Source organism: Ursus maritimus, unplaced genomic scaffold (assembly GCF_017311325.1).
Source record: "Ursus maritimus isolate PB19 unplaced genomic scaffold, ASM1731132v1 scaffold_2, whole genome shotgun sequence".
Taxonomy (NCBI): domain Eukaryota; kingdom Metazoa; phylum Chordata; class Mammalia; order Carnivora; family Ursidae; genus Ursus; species Ursus maritimus.
Genome location: NW_024424452.1, coordinates 62,929,095 through 62,948,382, shown reverse-complemented (window position 1 = coordinate 62,948,382; position 19,288 = coordinate 62,929,095). Strand labels below are relative to the sequence as shown.

Below are 19,288 nucleotides of genomic sequence, written 5' to 3'. Positions count from 1 at the left end.
ATGACAATACTTGAGATCATGGGGCTGGGGATTCAAAGTCAAGAATTCAGGTGGGTCGGGGTGGCTGGGTGGCTCAGTCGGTGAAGAATGTGCCTTCGGCTCAGGTCATGATCCCAGGGTCCTGGGATGGAGCCTGGTGGCATGAACATCAGACTCCCTGCTCAGTGGGAAATGTCCTCCCTCACCATCTCCCTCTGCCCCTCCCGCCGTTCGTGCTGTCTCTCTTTCTCTCAATAAATAAATAAAATCTTTTAAAAAAAATAATGGTGACCCATTTGGTTGGTCTCTTCTCAGGAATAACCCAATCAAAGCTGCATAAGAATTTAGGGCTCTCACAATCTAAAACCCCAACATAGTATCCTCTTCGGTTACCTCATAACCTGTGTTAATACTTTTTTTTGTAATCAGGGGAGTTGCCAATGATGCCCCAGTATCCTTCACCTTCCTGACAGTCTCCCCACTTTTCCACTTAGGCATTTTCAGAAAAGTTAAGGTGGAAACGTTAATCAACTTCAGCTAAGACATCACTCCTGCTCTAAAAATGCTAACTTTACACATAAAAATAACTGTTCATGAGAGGGAGGCAAACCATAAGAGACTTTTTTTTTTTTATGTTATGTTAGTCACCATACAGTACATTAGTTTCTGATGTAGTGTTCCGTGATTCACTGTTTGCGTATAACACCCAGCACTCATTGCACTTACATGTGGAGCATCAGGAATAGCAGGGAGAACGTTAGGAGAAGGAAGGGAAGAATGAAGGGCGGAGGGAAGTCAAGAGGGGGAGACTAACCATGAGAGACTATGCACCCCGGGGAAACAAACTGAGGGTTTGGGTGGGGGCATGGGTTAGCCTGGTGATGGGTATTAAGGCAGACATGTACTGCAAAGAGACTCTTAACTCTAGGAAACAAACTGAGTTTTGCTGGAGGGGCGGTGGGGGGGGATGGGGTAACTGGTGATGGGCATTATGAGAGGGCACTTGATATAATGAGCACTGGGTGTTATATACAAATGATGAATCAGTAAATTATACCCTTGAAACTAATAATACACTCTATGTTAACTAAACTGATTTTAAGTAAAAAAATAAATAAAATTAATAACTAAAAAGAACTGTTCATTAAAACAAACAAGAAACACTAACATCCTCACGTCTCCTGATATTTGAATAATGCTCTTCTTCCATCAGTTAGAGCTGTTTTGGTCTTGGGTTGTCCAGCGTAATTACACTTGAAAGGCGTGATTTTCACACTAGATGTTAAGCATTAAGACCTACACAGCTCCACAGTAGCCTCTCCGTGGCACAGAGAAGTAACTCACATATAAATAGATAGAAATGGCCACAAAAACTTGGAAAGAGAACGATCTTTCCCAGCAGCTGCTTAGATCTCAGGGACAGTCTGAGAAGTTTGACAAAAACTCTCTCCTTGCCCAAATTTTAGTCAGTGTCATCCGACCCGTCTTCTCCACTAGGCCTCTATCTGGGGCACGCACACATCCCCCCCAGGCCGCAGCCCGCGCCCACTTTCAGCAAGACTCCTGCTGAGTCAGTATAGAGAGAACTCGCCCCCACCCCGCTCGTCCGACCGGCCGGGCCCGCCGTCAGCAGGAACCTCTCCCCTACTGGCCCCTCCGAATACGCTTCTACGCACTGACCCCTCTCTGCCTGTGGGCTGTCCTTCCCCAGCTCGTGTTTGCTGTGTTCAGCGTTGAGTCCGTACCTCTCCCCTAGTGTCATAGTCTTGACGCCTACTTCCTTCCATATTTCTGAATAATCTTCCTTTCCATTTTAACAAGTGCCAGAATATCTTTTTTTTTTTTTCTTTAACGACTTCCCCACAAAAACCCAAACCCAGAATCTTTTTCTTGGAAAGAGAAGGGCTTCAGGGCTTGTCTGCTCATTGTCCACGTCCTCTGAACGTTTTGGAGAAGGTCCTTGTACACAGTTACTCCCCCGGAGATGCCACGCTTGGGCTGTACCAGGTAACCACCACGCCCATCAGGAAGCTCCCTCCCCGCGTAGACGACGTTCCGGACGGAGGCTGCCAGCTTCCCGGAGATGCGGACCCCTCCCCAGCCCCCGACACTCCCTTGCTGGTCTGCTCTTCGTGCCGCGTTCCTCGAGGCTGTGCGCATCCAAGCAGATGCAAACCGCTGGTGAATGCCCACGGGCACCGGGCTCCGCGCGCCCAGGTCACCCCCGTTAAGGCGTAAATGCGGGCTCTTCCTGCCTCCGGCCCGCCGAGGGCGCACGCGGCGCTCGGCAGCTGACGGCCCCCGGGGAGGGGGGATCCGAGAGGGCGGCGGGCCCCGCGGCGCAGGCCGGTCCGGAGGCGCGACGAGGGCCGGGAGCTCGGCGGGAGGGACGTGACGAGCCGGCCTACCGGAAACCGCGCCGGGAGGAGGGTCCGGAGCCGGGGCGGGCGCCGTCCCCCCGCGCCGCCGAGGCCCGCTGACATCAGCCGCGCTCCTCCCCCTCGCCTCCCAACACCCTCAGCTCCCGGCCGGACCCTCCTCCTCCCACCACGTGTCCTCCCCGCTCCCTCCCGAGGGGCCGCGCGCTCGGGAAGCCGGAGAGGCGGCGGGGGTGGCGCTGTGACAGCCGGGCCGGAGCCCTCGGCGTCTGCCCCCCGCGGCCCCGGCCCGCGCCCCGGCCGCTCGGTGAGTGCGCGCGGGCGGCGGCCCGGAGGTCCGAGGTGGCGTGGCCCTTCCCGCGGCTCCGGGGCGGCTTGGCGGCGGCGGGGGCGGGGGCGCGAGGCTGCAGCTGCGGCGGCCGCCACCGCCTTTGTTGCGGGCCCGCCCGGGTGGCAGGCGGTGCCGGCTCCCGCCGCCCGGCAGGTGCGCCGGGGCGGGGAGGGAGCCCGGCGGGGGGGAGGGCTGGGCCGCGGGGGCTGGGGGGCGGGGGCGGCGGGAGCGCTCCCGGCGCGGGACCCGGGAGAAAGGGAAATGGGACCAGATGGCTGGAGAAATCCAAGCGCGCCCGGGGGCGCGGCGGCCGCGGGTGGGGCGCGGGGCCGTGGGCGGGTGGGCGGCGGCGGCGGCCCTGGCTGTGGGCACCTCCCCGGGGACACCGTCGCTGCCGGGCGGTGTCACCTCTGCCCCCACCTCTTGCCCAGGAGCAGGCGGGAGAGGCCGCGGCCAAGTTCGGGCCCCAGCTCCAGGGATCTGAAGCCCGTTCCGCTCGCCCCAGACCCGTCGCATTCGCCCGTTCTTTTTGGAAATACCGAAAAAGCACACTGAGAACTCTGGAGGGATCTTTTCTTTGGAAGCCCGGGAGGACGCGGCCCACGAGATGCGCGCTCACACCTAGGAACTGCCCGCGCCCCCGGAGGGTAGGAGCGCGGCCCTTTGTACTGGCCTGCTGCTCGCAGCAGAGTGAGCGCGGCGCAGAGGCAGTGCCCGGCGCGAGTGGGCCCGGGCCGATGCCTGTACCTTCTCGGGTATCCAGGCATACACTTTCACCATGTGTCACCGAGTCTCGGGTTTGGAAAATCCCTTAAGGCAGAACCAGCTCATGGACAGAATCTTTGACTTTGGAAAATCCAGGTGATGGGTATTCTGGGCCTGCCAACCTCCTGATGCTTAACTGGCCTGTAGGGACAACCCAGTTGAGCAAGTGTCCTATCTGTATTCAAACACCTTCCTTGATAGTATGCCAACACCCCTTTCCTGCCACCTATTTCATGTTTGAGTGGCACTGGCTGTGAGAAAGCTCTGTCTTTCGATGCACTCTTTAAAACCTCTTCCAGGAATGTTTACCCACCAGCTCGTTCTGCCCCTGGGTCTCTACAGAACCAGTCTGGTCTCTTCTACAGGTAGCTTTTTAAATATTTGAAGGCAGTCAGGTATGCTATCTGCCTGCAGCCCCTCTTATCATAATTAAATATGTCACCTTCCAGCTTCCTGGTGCTTTTCCTAGATCCCTTCCTCCCCAGGCCTGACTCCACTCCTTCCCTTACTCCAGCCTGAGCAGTGCTGGTGGCTAAGAGGTCTGTGCAAGCTAAGCGACCCCCATCCCAAAGTGTGAAGAGTTCACACCAGCACCTGATTTTTCTGAACTGAATCTTGCTTGCAGAGATGGAGTCCACAGCCTACGCTCTCAATTTGACCCTAAAAGAAGAAGAAGAGGAAGAAGAGATTCAGAGCCGGGAACTGGAGGATGGCCCCACGGATATGCAGAAAGTCCGGATCTGCGCCGAGGGTGGATGGGTAAGTAAGGTGTGGGGTCCACACAGCTATGAGGAGAGAAGTGGGCCTGGGAGCCAGGCCTGCTTTAAGTCTCCTCCTGAGGCAGACATAGGAAGTAAAAATAGCCCAGCCCAGCCCGGTATGTTTGCATTCCTGAGAAAAGTCCTGTGGCTTTAAAAGGCACTATGAAGAATGGAAGAGCTGATTATAGGAACAGTCTCTTCAGCCTTGTAGCATACCATCATTCGGATTGGAAATCCAAGAAGCGGAGAGCTTATCTGTCTGCTGTTCCCCAAGTCCCCTACATCCTGCTTAGTGCAAGGAATGCTGCAGACACCAACTACCAAACCACAGGGTTTGCTGATTATTCTGATGCTTGCGAAGATGGTAAGGAAGACTGTTCAGGACTGTTGAGACAGGTGTCAAGACTGTTGCAGTAGGGGAGAGAGCTGGGGCTCAACACTGAATACAGTGAGATGAGCGGGGATTTCTAGCCAGGGAGCCAGAGTGGAGCGGTCAGTGGACGGAAAGCTACTAAGCGGAGATATCAAGAATAGGGGGATTCTTGCTGAACTGACTTAACAAGATTCTTGCTAAAGGCAGGCGAGGGTGATCAGATGTCAAGGTGTGGGGGAGTCTTTCTAAACTGACTTAGCAGGATTCTTGCTAAGACTGGGCTGGGCGGGCTGAGGACAGGAGGGGAGCCCACATGGTGGCCTGGTGGAGAAGAGGGCTCAAGGAACCTGAGTTTGGGAAGGAGAGGGCCTGCTGCTGGTTGAAGGGACCCATTTTAAATAAGACTTGGGGGCATTGAGCTGATATGAGGAGAGCTTCCAGACTCTTTCGGCTGGTTCTGTGTGAATACCTCTCATGATAGCACACATAGGAGAGCTGTGTTTCCAGCTGGCCTGAATTGAAGGATTGGGGTGGTAGGCAGCAGAGAATATGGAACATATCCAAACAGAAGAGTGTGATAGAGTAAATTTATGACAACGTAAATGCAACGTGGGCCATCCTAATCCCTGCCGGTCCACCTGTGGCCTGCTAGGTTTCACTTGGGGACCAGAGCTCTCTGGAAGCCTCACCCGTAGAAGCGAGCAGGGCTTCAGTGGCTTGTGCCAGGGGCATTTCTGGACACTCTGGGGCTGGGCGGGGGGGGATGTAGCTGTAATAGATATTTATTGTTATAATTGTGTATAATTATTCACAGTACATACTGGACATGATGACGTTTGGGCATGAATGGTGAAAATCGTCAACATGCAACAAATTGACATTCCTTTTCTCTGCTTAGTTTTATATGCGAACATTATCAGTATCCATTATATTCTTTGTTTCCAATAGGAGATCTGTATTCATAGAATCCTGCTACTCCCAATATCCAGTCCAGCTCCCCTCCCACACGAGGGAATTGGGGAGCAGAGAAGTTACCTGCTTTGCCCCAAGGATACGCATGTACACTGACATTTGTTCTTAAAATGCCTATTGAATTGGACCCTTAAAGGTAGTGCATTTTGTTGTGTGTATGTTGTACCTCAATAAAGAAAAAAAGAAAAAGAAAAACAATGCACCACCAGGCTCTGTGTTCGTAGTCTGGCTCTGTAGGCTACACGGCCCTTGTCTTTCTGTGTTCTCTGCCCATCCCAGCCTCCTCCCTGGTCCTGATCCCCCACAGCTGGGGAGACCTTGGAGCACAGGAGTCAGTCCCATCTAGCCTGGAACAAGACCTCAAGGTAGTAGAAACCTTGGGCTTTAAGGCTGAATTGGCCAACCCAGAACATCTAGGTAGCATGGAAAACCTTGAAAAATGGGTATGGCGGAGGTGGATGTTGCACTGTGGCAGGGCAGCGAGAAGAGAGCAAGGCAAAGACCAGGCGTGGCTGGGAAAGAAGGTGGAGGGGGCTGAAGGAGGGGGCTGGCTTCTGGCGCCTCCAGTCAGTCTGCCACCGATCTGCAGTTACTGAGCACGGTGGTGTTCTTAAGACAGGATCCCTGGTCTCCTGGAGTTGCCAGTCTTGTGAGGAAGGGAGGGAAGTGAGCATAATTCAGTGCAGTGGGGGAAGTTCGCTCAGGAGGGCATCTCATTCAGCTGCAGAACTCAAGAGGCTTTCGGCGGAAGGCAGCCACGGACCTGGTCTTGAGCAGTGGGTACGTTGACTCCCAGGCCTGTCCCCTCCTGGGCACATTTGGCAGTATCTGAAGACATTTTTGGCTCTCATGACTTGGGTGGGGGTTGGGGAGTGGGAGATCCTACCAGGCATCTCCTGGGGGGAGGCCAGGGACACTGCTAGAAATCTCCAATGCACAGGACAGCCCCCACAACAAAGAGTTATCTGTCTCAAAATGTCATTAGTGCTGAGGGTGAAAAACCCTGCTTTAGGGTATTCACCTAGGGGAAGAAAAGAAATGAATCTGTTCCTGAGATAGGTATTTTGGTTGTAGAGAATTGTGTTAGGGATCAGAGAACCAAGTTGTATATTAGGACAATATTCCGTAGGAGAATTGGAGTAGAAATAGAGTTTCAAGTAGAGAAAAGGAAAAATGTATCTTGACCTGAGTCTTACTCACGAGTGGCACTGGCCAAGGGACGGGAGGGGGCTTGCGGGCCAGACCCGAGGAAAGCGTACGCAAAAGCACGCGAGAGGGAGGCTTGTGTGCAGGTAGGAGTGCGCCCAGAGCTGAGTGGCCTGCCTGCTGAGAAAGCGTGGGCTTTGGAGCAACTGTGACTGTGGGCCGGTTACGGAGCAGCTCTTCCTCACTCCTAGAAGTAGGGTAGTGATCCCCATGCCTTGCTCTCTTCTCGCTGCCCTGCCGCAGGTAGTGATTCCTCACTCCTAGAAGTAGGGTAGTGATCCCCATGTCCTTGATAACCCAAGGATTCAGCAAGATATCTGTTTCATCGTGTGAGAGGGACTGCCCTGCCCGCTGTGTGGCATCCAGCAGGCACTCCCTCGGGCACCTGGGATCCCTGCCACCTTTGCTGGGTGGCCCTGCCTCTTCATCGGTGAGGCTGTGCCGTGTGTAAGCACCTCCTGGCACCTTGGAGAGGCGCTGGATGCCTGCTTGCCAGGGAGCAAGGCAGTACACAGCTGAAGGGAACAGCACCGATCTGCTGTGTCCTGGATCTTCGGAGGAAAGGGAAGAGGACAGGGATGGAGGGTCCCTACCTGTGAGGCCAAGAAAGGGTGTCTGGGGACTGAACACAGGCTGCCTGACTTCTGAGTTTTGCCCGGGGCTGGCCCTGCTTACCTTCTGCTGTGCTTAGCCAGATTAAAAGCCTCTGTGGAGAAAGGGGAGGCCTGCACCCCAGGGCCTGGCTGAAGGCTTGCTCAGTTCTCACAGAGGGCTGCTGTGAAGAGAATTTCTAAGCCACTGTACTGTGTGTCTGGGGCATAATGTGGGCTTGTTTGAAGATCATCTGTGGCTCACTCCTAAGTACGAGGAGATGAATCTGGCAGCAGCCGGCCTCTAGCCCCCGTCTTACAGCTTCAGCGCTCCCGAGATTTTTACCAGGCCTAGGGTGTGTTACCTTCATGAGTATCGATAGACCCTCTGAAGTGACATCGCCAGTCCCGTGTCCCATTTTATCAGCCAAGGGAAAAGGACTATAAATAGGTATGGCCTAGATCTGGAATTTCCTAGGGAGAGAAAAGGCCAAAGAGAGAGTTGTTCGCAAGCCTGGGAAGTGGGAAGGGGTGGGGTGGAAAATTCCCGGCTGTCTGGCTTTCCAGATTGATGGAGCCCGAGGAAAACCTAGAGATCCGTCCCTTTTGACCTCCTAGTATTTCACACGTACTTCAAAGAGGAGGCTTGGTTTTGTGACAGACAACATTTAATGATTATTTGAAGCCATTCTAAGTGGAACGAGAGAAGGGAAATTCGGGTAGTGTTTGCTTAAATCGAAAACACATTTTTAAGTGATTACTATCTACAAGAAGTGTCCTAAGCTTAGGGAAATGGACTCACTGTGGGTTTTGCACTCAGTGAGCTTGTGCTTCAGTGGAAGGTAAACCAAAAGAATATTGCGTGGTGGGGATAAGTGCCACCGTAGTGCTGAGCTCAGGGCGCCGCGGGGACGCGTAGGTGGGCACACGACCAGGGTCAGGGCGGGCTTCCCAGGGAACAGGATATCTAGGCTAGGCCTTGGAAGATGGCTGAGTGGGTGGGTGTCAGCCAGGCCAAGAATGGGGAAGACCTCTGAGGCAGTGGGAGGGCCATGTTCAGGGACATGAAAGGTCAAAGTGTGGTTTGCTTGGGGGACCTGCAGACATTCAGTATAGCTGTGCACAGAGGTGGGGGAGAGTGGAGGGCTGGTCACCAGGGAGGCCGCTTTGCTTTATGGGGTCTGGAACCTTGAACCCAGAGAGTGCTAGGTCCAGATCTCAGTGCTGCCATTTATTGGCTGTGTGACTTTGACCAACGACAAGGCCTCTCAGAGCCCATTTCCTCCTTGATTAAATGGGGTTGTTGGAGAAAACAGATGAAGCAGTTGCAGGGCCTTTCCTAGGAAGTGCTGCCGACATGGAGAGTGCTGTAGGAGTGGGGAGGGAGGACGTGGACTTCGGGAATAAGGAGAAACGCCAATGTCCAGATGAGTGATGGCTGGACACCTGAAGAAGCTGCAGACTGCGGAAACTAATTTTCTAAGCTGATGAAAAATGGTCCAGAATCACCCAGGCTCTGGATTCAGCCTTGGGGAATAGCTTTGAAAGCAATAATACGAAGGAACCAGCCTGAACCCCGGTCCAGTGATTTCTTACCACTGAATATGATGAACTTTGGAGTAGGATTTTTAATGACTGAAAGAAGCGACTGGTAAAAAGAAAAGCACATCGTTGAGTAAACAAGAGGAGGTTGGTTTGGGTGGCCTGGCTGCCTGTAGCTGCCAGCGCCCCCTCCCACAGGGGTGGGGGCCGTGGGGGGAGAGGAGAAGAGCTGCCTTCTCTGTCCTTAGGGCTTTCTGCCGAAGGTCTAGGCAGGAAAGCAAACTAGTTTGCTCCAGTATCTCATTACATAAATTGAAGCTCTAATTAGCTCTTCTCTCCTCCTACTCAGCTCTTGTAGATTAGAAAAGGCCAAATGAGGCCCTCTCTCTCACTGGCTTCTCCCTGAGTCAAACACTAGGGCCAGTGCCCCTGGAAAGGGAGAACAGTGCCCAGGAACCCGCCCCCGTCCTGGGCCGGGGATCTGCGACTCGGGAAGGCAGGGGATGGCGGGGCGTTGTATTGGTGGGGGGTGGTCTCGGTGTTACCTTGGGTGCTGTTGCTCCTGGCTCTGCAGTGGGGGCCGAGCGGTGTGTGTCCCAGCCTGGTGATCTGGTGATCAGTGCTGGGGAGTTTCTCTTCTCCAGGTGCTGCTCTCCTTACCTGTGAGCCGAGGCAGTAGTAGACTCTCAGCGGGCCGTGCGAGACCTGGGCTGTGCGCCCGTTTTGCCTCTAGTAGCCTAGTCAGTGTGGCCCCTCCCCTGTGAAACGAAGGTGTGTGAGTCGGTGTCTGCATGTGCCTGTTAGTCGTTGAGAAAGGCCTGTTCCCTGTTTCAGGTGCCCGCCCTATTCGATGAGGTGGCCATATATTTTTCCGATGAGGAGTGGGAAGTGTTGACGGAGCAACAAAAGGCCCTCTACCGGGAAGTCATGAGGATGAATTATGAAACTGTCCTGTCCCTGGGTAAAGCTTTGTTTTCCTTCGTCTCCTGGAAGCTCTGAGCCCAGAGAGTTGTTTCCATGTCTCTTCTCGGTGTGTCCAACATCCCTTTCTCCTGAACTTGGACTCTGTCCCCTCAATGCCTGTGCCCACTTAATTTCCTGTTTTCGATGTAGGCAGGATATAAATATTGTGTCCTTCTACTTGGCAACTCATGCCAGCTCTCCGAACTATCCTTATTCAACCCGGGCATTCACATAAAAAACATCATACCCATGTGGCACCTGGGTGGCTCAGTCGGTTAAGCGTCCGACTCTTGATTTCTGCTCAGGTCATGATCTCAGGGTCGTGAGATCGAGCCCCATGTCAGGCTCTGTGCTCAGTGTGGTATCTGCTTAGAACTTTCTCTTTCTCTCCCTGCCCCTCTGCCGCTATGCACCACATGCCCGTGTGCTCTCTCTCTCTCAATCTCTCTCTAAAATAAATCTTAAAAAAAAAAAAAAGACATAACCTAATAAATGTCAACACAGGTCTGAGCCTGTGTTTCCTGTGTTCCTTAGGAGGGAAGGCAGGCCTCATTGTTACCCTGTCAAGCCTCAGACACTTGGAAACATACCCCCAAAGAATGCTTTCTCCCCTCCCAGCATCGATAATCCGAGTAATTAGAATGTCACCAGTTGGAGGCATTTCCTAGTTTGCTCATACTTGTATCAGAATGTTCAGCAGATCAGTCAGTCCGTCCAGCCACTTCCCTACTAAATGCAGTTCTTTTTGTTGTTGTTGCTAGTACCAGCCCTCATTAGCAAAGATCCATGAATTCCCTTGGACAGACTTATTGCCTGTCATATTTCTTCTCTAAGTACCCCTGAGCCCTTTCCCCCATCTTTCGTGTATCTCCACATTGAGAATAGCTGTGCATGGGAGGGTATGCCTTGACTATGACGACGTACTTACTTTGGCAGTGCTCTAAGACAGTAACACACGGCTGTTACCTGTTTTATTTCCTATAAACAGAATTCCCATTCCCTAAGCCAGACGTGATCAGTCGGTTGGAAGGGGACGAGGAGTCTCAGAATTCTGATGAATGGCAGCTCCGAGGAGGAACCTTTGCAGGTAGTTAAACCATGCCAGCACCCACCCAGTGGAGCACCGTGAAGCTGGGTTTTAAGTTTCCATATACATCGTGTGGGGTATTTATGAGGCAGAAAGATGTGGGCTTTGGAGTTTCAGAATCTTCTTTCCAGTGCTGTGTGACCTTAGGCCACTTCATTCACCTCTCTGAGCCTCCATTTCTTCCCCTGACAGCTGTGGGTAATACATCTCAATGTGCAATCTTGTATGTGTATGAAGCACATTGAAGCTTATATGGCTTTTGGTCCAGTGCAGATCCTGGGTGAAGGAGGCCACCTCAGTAGTGCAAGCGTGTACCTCTGAAAACCAAGGAAAATGATGTGACGAAGCATGTGGCCAGGGTTATTTTCCCTGGTTTCTTGTCCATTTCATCTTGGATAGAAAAAGCAAGAGCAGATGTAGTAGGTGTGTGAGCAATTATGTCTGAGAAGCACACGGTCCTTCATCAAGCATCATGGTTAGGAGGGTAACGGTTGGATAAATACAGGTGTCAAGCAGCCAGTGGTTTTACTCACCTTCTCTCTATAGCTAAGAGTTTAAAATGCCGTATTGCATTGATTCTAAGACATTTTCCCGGCACCTTGTTCACATCTCCGAAATTAAGAACGCCTTTTAGAATTAATGGCATTTTGTTCTTTTTTAATGGTGTGTCTTGCCACTGATGGCATCTTAGTTTTGGTGAGAAAGGATAATTTCTCCAAGTACGATTCCGTTTCTGTGACCACCTTTTAAATATACCTATACACTGAAACCCAGTTCTGACACTGGCATGAAGGAACTCGTTTTCTGCCTTACAGGCTTCACGGTGCTAAGTATGGTTTGGCTATGGATTTTCTTGGTTTAAGGGATGTGATTTGGGCCATGATGCATCTAAATTCTGTACTATTATATGGTCGTATGGGTTATATTTGGTTTTTCACCCACATAAAAGTATTTTGACCCAAACATGGCGCAGAACAACTGTGCGATCCAGGTCTGGTGTGCACACTCTAGCTCCTACCTTTGACGTGCTACTGCGCTTCTGTAGCTTTCCGTGCAAAGCGGGGGTCGGGATGCGCAGGTAACGTGGGAATTCGATGCGGTGAGCCACAGCACTTGGCGCAAGGTGAGGACTTAGGAAACGCATTCTGTTACTAAAGTTAGTGCTTCGGGTGAACCTCGGATTAAGACACCTTAGCGTTTTGACCCCGAATCATTCTCCGCACTGTCACGTTTGCCTGTCCGTGTTTCTGTCCCAGAACAGGAAGAGTGCGACGTGAAGCCCCCGGACTGGGCGGGGCCCGTGGGCGCCGCGCCGCCGTTCCCGCCACCGCAGCCCCTGGACGGCTTCGGCCTGCGCCTGCCGCGGGAGCTCGCCGAGCTGCCCGAGTGGGGTGAGGGCTACCCCTTCTACATGGCCGTGGGCTTCCCGGGCTACGAGCTGTCGGCCGACGACCTGGCCGGCAAGTTCCAGTTCAGCAGGGGCATGCGGCGCAGCTACGACGCGGGCTTCAAGCTGATGGTGGTGGAGTACGCCGAGAGCACCAACAACTGCCAGGCCGCCAAGCAGTTCGGGGTGCTGGAGAAGAACGTCCGAGACTGGCGCAAGGTGAAGCCGCAGCTGCAGAACGCGCACGCCATGCGCCGGGCCTTCCGCGGCCCCAAGAACGGGCGCTTCGCCCTGGTGGACCAGCGCGTGGCCGAGTACGTGCGCTACATGCAGGCCAAAGGGGACCCGATCACCAGGGAGGCCATGCAGCTGAAGGCGCTGGAGATCGCGCAGGAGATGAACATCCCGGAGAAGGGCTTCAAGGCCAGCTTGGGCTGGTGCCGCCGGATGATGCGCAGGTACGACCTGTCGCTGCGGCACAAGGTGCCGGTGCCGCAGCAGCTGCCCGAGGACCTGACCGAGAAGCTGGTCACCTACCAGCGCAGCGTGCTGGCCCTGCGCCGGGCGCACGACTACCAGGTGGCGCAGATGGGCAACGCCGACGAGACGCCCATCTGCCTGGAGGTGCCGTCGCGCGTGACCGTGGACAACCAGGGCGAGAAGCCGGTGTTGGTCAAGACGCCGGGCAGGGAGAAGCTGAAGATCACGGCCATGCTGGGCGTGCTGGCGGACGGGCGGAAGCTGCCGCCCTACATCATCCTGAGGGGCACGTACATCCCGCCCGGCAAGTTCCCCAGCGGCATGGAGATCCGCTGCCACCGCTACGGCTGGATGACGGAGGACCTGATGCAGGACTGGCTGGAGGTGGTGTGGCGGCGGCGGACGGGCGCGGCGCCCAAGCAGCGCGGCATGCTGATCCTGAACGGCTTCCGCGGCCACGCCACGGACTCGGTGAAGAGCTCCATGGAGAGCATGGACACCGACATGGTCATCATCCCCGGGGGCCTCACCTCGCAGCTGCAGGTGCTGGACGTGGTGGTCTACAAGCCGCTCAACGACAGCGTCCGCGCCCAGTACTCCAACTGGCTTCTGGCCGGGAACCTGGCCCTGAGCCCCACCGGCAACGCCAAGAAGCCGCCCCTGGGCCTCTTCCTGGAGTGGGTCATGGTCGCCTGGAACAGCATCTCCAGCGAGTCCATCGTCCAGGGCTTCAAGAAGTGCCACATCTCCAGCAATCTGGAAGACGAGGATGACGTCCTGTGGGAGATCGAGAGCGAGCTCCCGGGAGGAGGGGAAGCGCCCAGAGAATGCGATGCGGACCCTGCGGCGGAGGCCAACTGACCGCTGAGGGCAGCCGAGGTAACCGGGCGGGCTGAGCGCGCGCTCCGCGCCTTCCCCGACTGCGCTGTTAGCGTCGCGCAGACGCCCTTGCTCTGGCCCTTCTTTTCCTCTGTCCCGAGAGCTCTCGAGCCTGTGGGGCAGGGCCACGGGTGACGGCCGTCAGCGCCTCCTTTATGGCAATCTTGTGTTGCCGGGCTTATTTGTGGGGGTTTTGCTCTGAGGCCTGGACCTGGGAGCACTTGCGTAGTACGTAAAATGAACCAGAACATTCAGTCTGAGAGCCGTCGTGCTCAAAGTCTGTGGGCCTGAAGTAGCATCGTCTGACATTGCTCACTTCAACAGAAAGGGCGGCCCCAAAGCCAGCGTTTGTTCATGTTGAACACTTAGGGCCAGAGTGTGTATCTGATGCACCTGGAGCGTTCTGCTCCCTTTCGCGGGCCTGTAGGGCCGCCCGCAGGGGGACACTGTGATGGAGGGACAGCGCCCTGTGCTGTGGGCCTCAGCTCCCAGTCCTTGAGTGAGGTCCGCAGAGGCCCACTGGCGCATGAAAACAGTAGCCGAGGCTTGCTTTTCCCAAGGAATTGTCAAGTGTTTTAAAACATCATCTGAGTCTCATGACCTTCCCATGGATGGAGCGAGCAGTTGCAAAAAGTTCTTGTAATCCACTGATGTCTGAAGGGAGCTATTTCTAAATCGAATCTTTGCACCAAAAAAAGAAAAGAAAACAGGGCACATTTCTAGGACTACAGTGAATAAAGTCCAAGGACTAGGACAGTGGGCCTGGAATTTTCAGAGTTGAATGTGGAAGGGAAGCAGCTTTAAGAGGAAGTGGGGAGTGGGGACTAACAACACTAGTGGAGGCGAGCCTGCACGCCCCTCCCCCCCATACAAACACACCTTGACATGGGAGAACAGCAAACCAGGTACAGTGGGGGAGCGTGCGGAAAGAACAAACAATTCATTTTACCCTCTTGCTCTCGTTTCCCTAATTGTGGACTAATTTGTTTCCCTAGACACAGGGTTTAGTATGAAAGGTCATTCCTTCTTTTACAGAGGACCTAGAACTACCTTGACGTCTCTTCCTTCTGTAGCGTGGAACTGCATGGTTCCATCCTGCTTGCTTTTTCTCCAGAGGAAATGCTAACTGAAATCTTTGATCCCACTCCTTACTGTCTGAGAGCAAGAGTGACTTATGTCTCCTTCCCTGCCCGCAAATCAGTGTCCTCACACTCCTGAACTCCAGTGTAATTCTGAGACCCCTTGATGACAGTGGAGCCGAGGAGGGGTTCCTCCTGTTATGTTCAAGTTACCAAAACTGCTTCCCCCCCAATGCCCCCTACCCTGTCCCTCCATGAATTCAGCCTCCCTTTTCTGCTGATCATTATACTGTCTCCATTGGATATCAAACTTTGCATTATAGTGAGTTTTTAATTCTTTTCTCATTTTACCTTTTTCTTCCCTCCCCTCTCCTTGTTACATATTTTTGTGCATTTTTTATTTTCTAAACTCTTTGCTACCAGAAGAGGAAAGGGAAAAGACAGGGCTAGGCTGCAGCTGTGAAGGTAGGCATTTACGTCTGGTATCAACCATGACCTTCTGCTCACTGTGAACACCAGTTCTCTATACAGCTGCCCTTGTGTGAACTGAAAAAGTGATAGAAGTAGTTAGGCATTCTCAGTAGACAGGAGATTTAGGAGGGGACAGCTGGGCATAAAATGGCCTCTCCTCATCTATTTGGAAATCGGACTAATGGAATAATTGTTTGTTAAGATGTATACGATTTCTAAAATCCAAGGGCTAATTCACACTTAGGTTCTCTCTGTTTTCCAGCAAATGGAACTTTTTGAAACAGGTGAGGACAAAAGTCCTCCAGAAGATTCCTCGAAGTGTGGCTGCACAGGGAGCAGCAGAAGGCCACAGGGCTCGCAGCAAGCTCGTGTCTGGACGGCAGCCTGTGCAGCCCATCCTGCGATGTAGCCCCACCCCGCCCCACATGCACAAAGTGTCAGAAAAGGTGTCTGGGACCCTTGGTTTCAGCAGAGACATGATTAGGGAAGAAACGGCTTCTGCCCCATTTTTTTGTTTTAAGAGATTAATCCATGTGTCCATCAAAAACACCCTGTAAATACCAATGAACAAAGGTATTTCCTGGAGAAGAGACCATTTGTTCAACACCAACAAGAGACTCAGATGGGCCCACCTCCACTGGTGTCCTTTCTGTGGAGCACACCTCAAGTAAATGTTTTCTTCTGCCTTTAAAAATGCCTCCAGGAGTAGAATGTGCACCCACACAGGTCAAGACTGCACAGAAGGCTTTGCGGCAGCAAGCCCTTTACGTACACCTGCTACTTACGTATTTGCTCTTTGGGAAAAATGGGATACTAATGGTAACAAAATTCAGATATGCTGGCCTGGTGCCAGCAGATGGCTTTTCTACAGACAAACTTGGTTACAGGAAGATACAGGTTAAAATAAACTGTGCCGTTTTATTTATCTTCCCAGTCTGGTTGGCAGCTAGAATTTTTAAGGATCTTCTTTAATGGCTGTATTTGTCATTATACTTAATGATAGGGCAGCATTTAGTACACGAGCTCTTCTGTTTCTCAGGCTGCCTGCAGAAGAAGTCACCAAAATTATCTGCTGTCTACACGGTACAAGGCTCATTGACTCATCTGATACTTGTTTTGTTGATTTCTTTAATATTTTCATCACAGGGGTATGAGAGGACATGGGCCTTTAGCCACAGCTGTTTCAAGACTTCTAATCTCCTTCTACCCTGCAGGAATAGATGGGAGGCCTTTGACTTTTTACATTATAGTAATTTGCATTCCCACATAAGTTGTTACGAAAACATTCCTTCCAAGCTATCCGTGCTACAAAAACTATGCCAGACCTTACAGACAAAGCCATTGCTAGAAATGTCATTCCAATGTCAGATCTGAGTAACAGACTACCGTAACCACTTTTCCTCCCTGTAAACTCAGCTCATTTATATATTACACTGTTCTTGGCATCTTGAAACACCTATTTCTACTCAGGTACTCATTTTCCGATTAGTGATTCACCTTTCTCATATTTTTAAAACCAGTTTTCCTCCAAGGGCAGGAGGGGACATTTCACTTAGTTTCTGGTATCTGAATAACTTTCAGTATTTGAATGGTTTCCCTATTTGCTTTCACCTGTACTGAATTCTTTGTTATCTCAAATGGCATCCAAATCCAGCTACTTTTCATTCCGGAAGTTTCCATCCCCTCCACTTCGATTTAATTTATCCTCCACTGTCCTGGTTCCTGGCCCTTCTCTTTATGTCCTGTTTTACTTGTTTTGGGAGCTTCCATGATTTTATAAGACCTAATTTTGGGTTCCTGCATTGGAGCCATAGTTTTCTTACAGTGAAGAGTAGAAAATGGGTTCAACTCCTATTTCATTCCACCAACACCTTTTTGAGTCTCATCATCAGCTGACAGATGATGCCTTACAGGTTGCATAGCACTGGAACTTTCCTAGAGTAATGGCTCTACTGTCAGGGTTTTTCTGGGCTCATTCTTCCACTGACTTAATTATGATCTATGCTTAACAGAGTCCCAGTACACCTATGTTGCAGAACGGCTGTTACCCTAGAATTACTATAGCACATACTGAGACATAGTTGTACTCCCCAGTAGATAGAAATTGACCCCAACAATAAACTTTGATAATAAAGACAATAGGCTATGGTGGTTTTGTTATTTACCTGCTAGCATTGGGAAAGGTCACACTTCAAACTATCATTTATGCTTTATTCTCCATTCAGTTTGGGGGGGGGGTTGTGTGTATGTATGTAATACCCTTGAATCAAAAAAGCGTCTGTTCATGGGATGGCAGTATAAACATCGGTGTCTAAAGACAAAGGAAAGAAAAATGATACATGTGGCTTTAAACTGAACCAAAAGTCCAGGGCTGGGGTGCTAGGGAAAGGCCTGGCATGTATAGCTTTTTTCTTTCTTTCTTTTAAAGAGTTTATTTATTTGAGAGAGAGAGAGACACAGGCAGAGGGAGAAGCAGACTCTCCGCTGAGCAGGGAGCCTGATGCGGGGCTCGATCCCAGGACTGAGATCAAGACCTGAGCCAAAGGCAGACGCTTCACTGACTAAGCCACCCAGGTGCCCCGTGAATAGCTTTTTTCCTCAGTCATGTTTCAGATGTTCTCGGGACGGTACATATCACATGAAGGAAATACATCGAGGGGTATTAATTTTAAATGAGTGAAGGCATGCTAGCAAGTTGAACAGAGAAGAAAACTTAGTATCCTGTTTTCATAAATTTCTTTAAAAATGAAAGCATGAAGAACCTACATGCCCTTTCATGGTGTGCTTTTAGCCAAATTAATCCTGACAATTTACCATGCCCATAGATTCAATTAAATAAGTAGTAGTCTACTATCCAAGAATAATCCAGACACTTTCCCTTTTTTAAAGCCACCAGAATCAAGTGCTGAGCCAATCTGTCGGCCACAGCACGTAAGTCTGACTCCTAAAACCCAGCGTCCTTACCCTTTTTCTACATCCTGGAGGCATTTCGGCAAGAGCCAAAAATAAGATGGAACGCAGACATTTATCTAATGGTCAAAGAGTAACCCTTCAGAAGTTAATTGTGTAGTCCAATCAGAGACATCCGGATGGCTTCAGGGGATGGCGGGGGTGGCGTGGTGTCTGAGGAACGCGTGTTGGTTAATCACAGCAGGGGTGATCGGAGCGCTGAGAACGTGTGCTAACAAGCCGGCACTCTGGGTACCTGGTATAAGGTAAGGTGGGCCTTAGCAAACCCGGTCTTAACAGTGATACACCTGTAGCTAGAAGACAGTTGCACTCCAGGAAAACTAAGCTTTATTCTAAGTCCGAAATGATCTGGTTTCTAACAGCTTTTTCCTCATTGGGAGAGTTATTTTTCTAACAACAGTCCCAATTTCACTCAGGAACTGCTGGCAACAGTTAGGGTTGGAGCCAAGCTTTGGTGGAACAGAGGTGTTCAAGTCTTTCAGGGTCTCTCCTGAAAAACCCTAAGTATCCCTCTACCTTCAACCCATCTTTCCACTTTACAAAACTGGTTCTTGCGGAAAACCGGCATGGAAAGCAGATTTTCATGTCGGCCCAAATCCTAGGAGGCAAAGGGAATCCTCTGGTATCTTGTGGTCCTACCGGAGTAGGTGACTCTGCAGATGGAGGCCACGTCCTAGAGAGCAGCAAGGACTTGCCGTCCGGCCTTCCCTGGAAGCCGTCACTGCAAGAGGCAGCAGGCCGTGGCTGAGGCTCCCGGCCGCTCTCCACCGAAGGACTGCATGAAATTTAACACATACTTAGCCTTAAGTCCCCAGATGTACAGATAGCCCAAAACAAAACCACTACATTCAGCTAGATACCGGTCCAAATTCTTCTAAATCTGAAAAATTATCCAAAACGCTAAAGGACTTTTCAGACTTGTGCCAAGAACTGAAACTGTTTATTTATTTATTTTTTAGTCTACACATCACAAAAGGAAGAAATGACATACCTAAGTTGGGACATGTTCTTTAATATTTCTCATCTGGCACATCTCTGAAAAGTCTGCTAAGATCTCACAGAGCAGGGCTTTTCA

General features: G+C 51.7%; 1 protein-coding gene and 1 non-coding gene across 14 annotated transcripts; both read left to right on the top strand.

Annotated features, from left to right (window-relative positions):
• The first annotated feature begins 1,057 nt into the window (after nucleotides 1–1,057).
• POGK (pogo transposable element derived with KRAB domain) lies at nucleotides 1,058–17,384 on the top strand. Of its 13 annotated transcripts, none has more exons than XM_040636029.1 (7): nucleotides 1,058–2,160; nucleotides 2,501–2,664; nucleotides 4,079–4,212; nucleotides 9,732–9,858; nucleotides 10,849–10,947; nucleotides 12,204–13,693; nucleotides 15,506–17,384. In XM_040636029.1, the coding sequence occupies exons 1-6, from the start codon at nucleotides 2,063–2,065 to the stop codon at nucleotides 13,673–13,675; spliced, it is 2,094 nt and encodes a 697-aa protein (XP_040491963.1). In that variant the 5' UTR covers nucleotides 1,058–2,062; the 3' UTR covers nucleotides 13,676–13,693; nucleotides 15,506–17,384. The 13 variants fall into 13 exon arrangements, with proteins under 13 accessions (XP_040491963.1, XP_040491975.1, XP_040491965.1 ...); XM_040636037.1 differs by lacking the exon at nucleotides 2,501–2,664 and adding an exon at nucleotides 3,194–3,335 and having other exon boundaries at nucleotides 1,059–2,160; XM_040636035.1 differs by lacking the exon at nucleotides 2,501–2,664 and adding an exon at nucleotides 3,120–3,335 and having other exon boundaries at nucleotides 2,041–2,160.
• On the top strand, nucleotides 5,198–5,331 carry LOC121104095. The gene has a single exon (XR_005836473.1). It is a non-coding gene; the product is annotated as a small nucleolar RNA SNORA52 (small nucleolar RNA).
• Nucleotides 17,385–19,288: the final 1,904 nt, after the last annotated feature.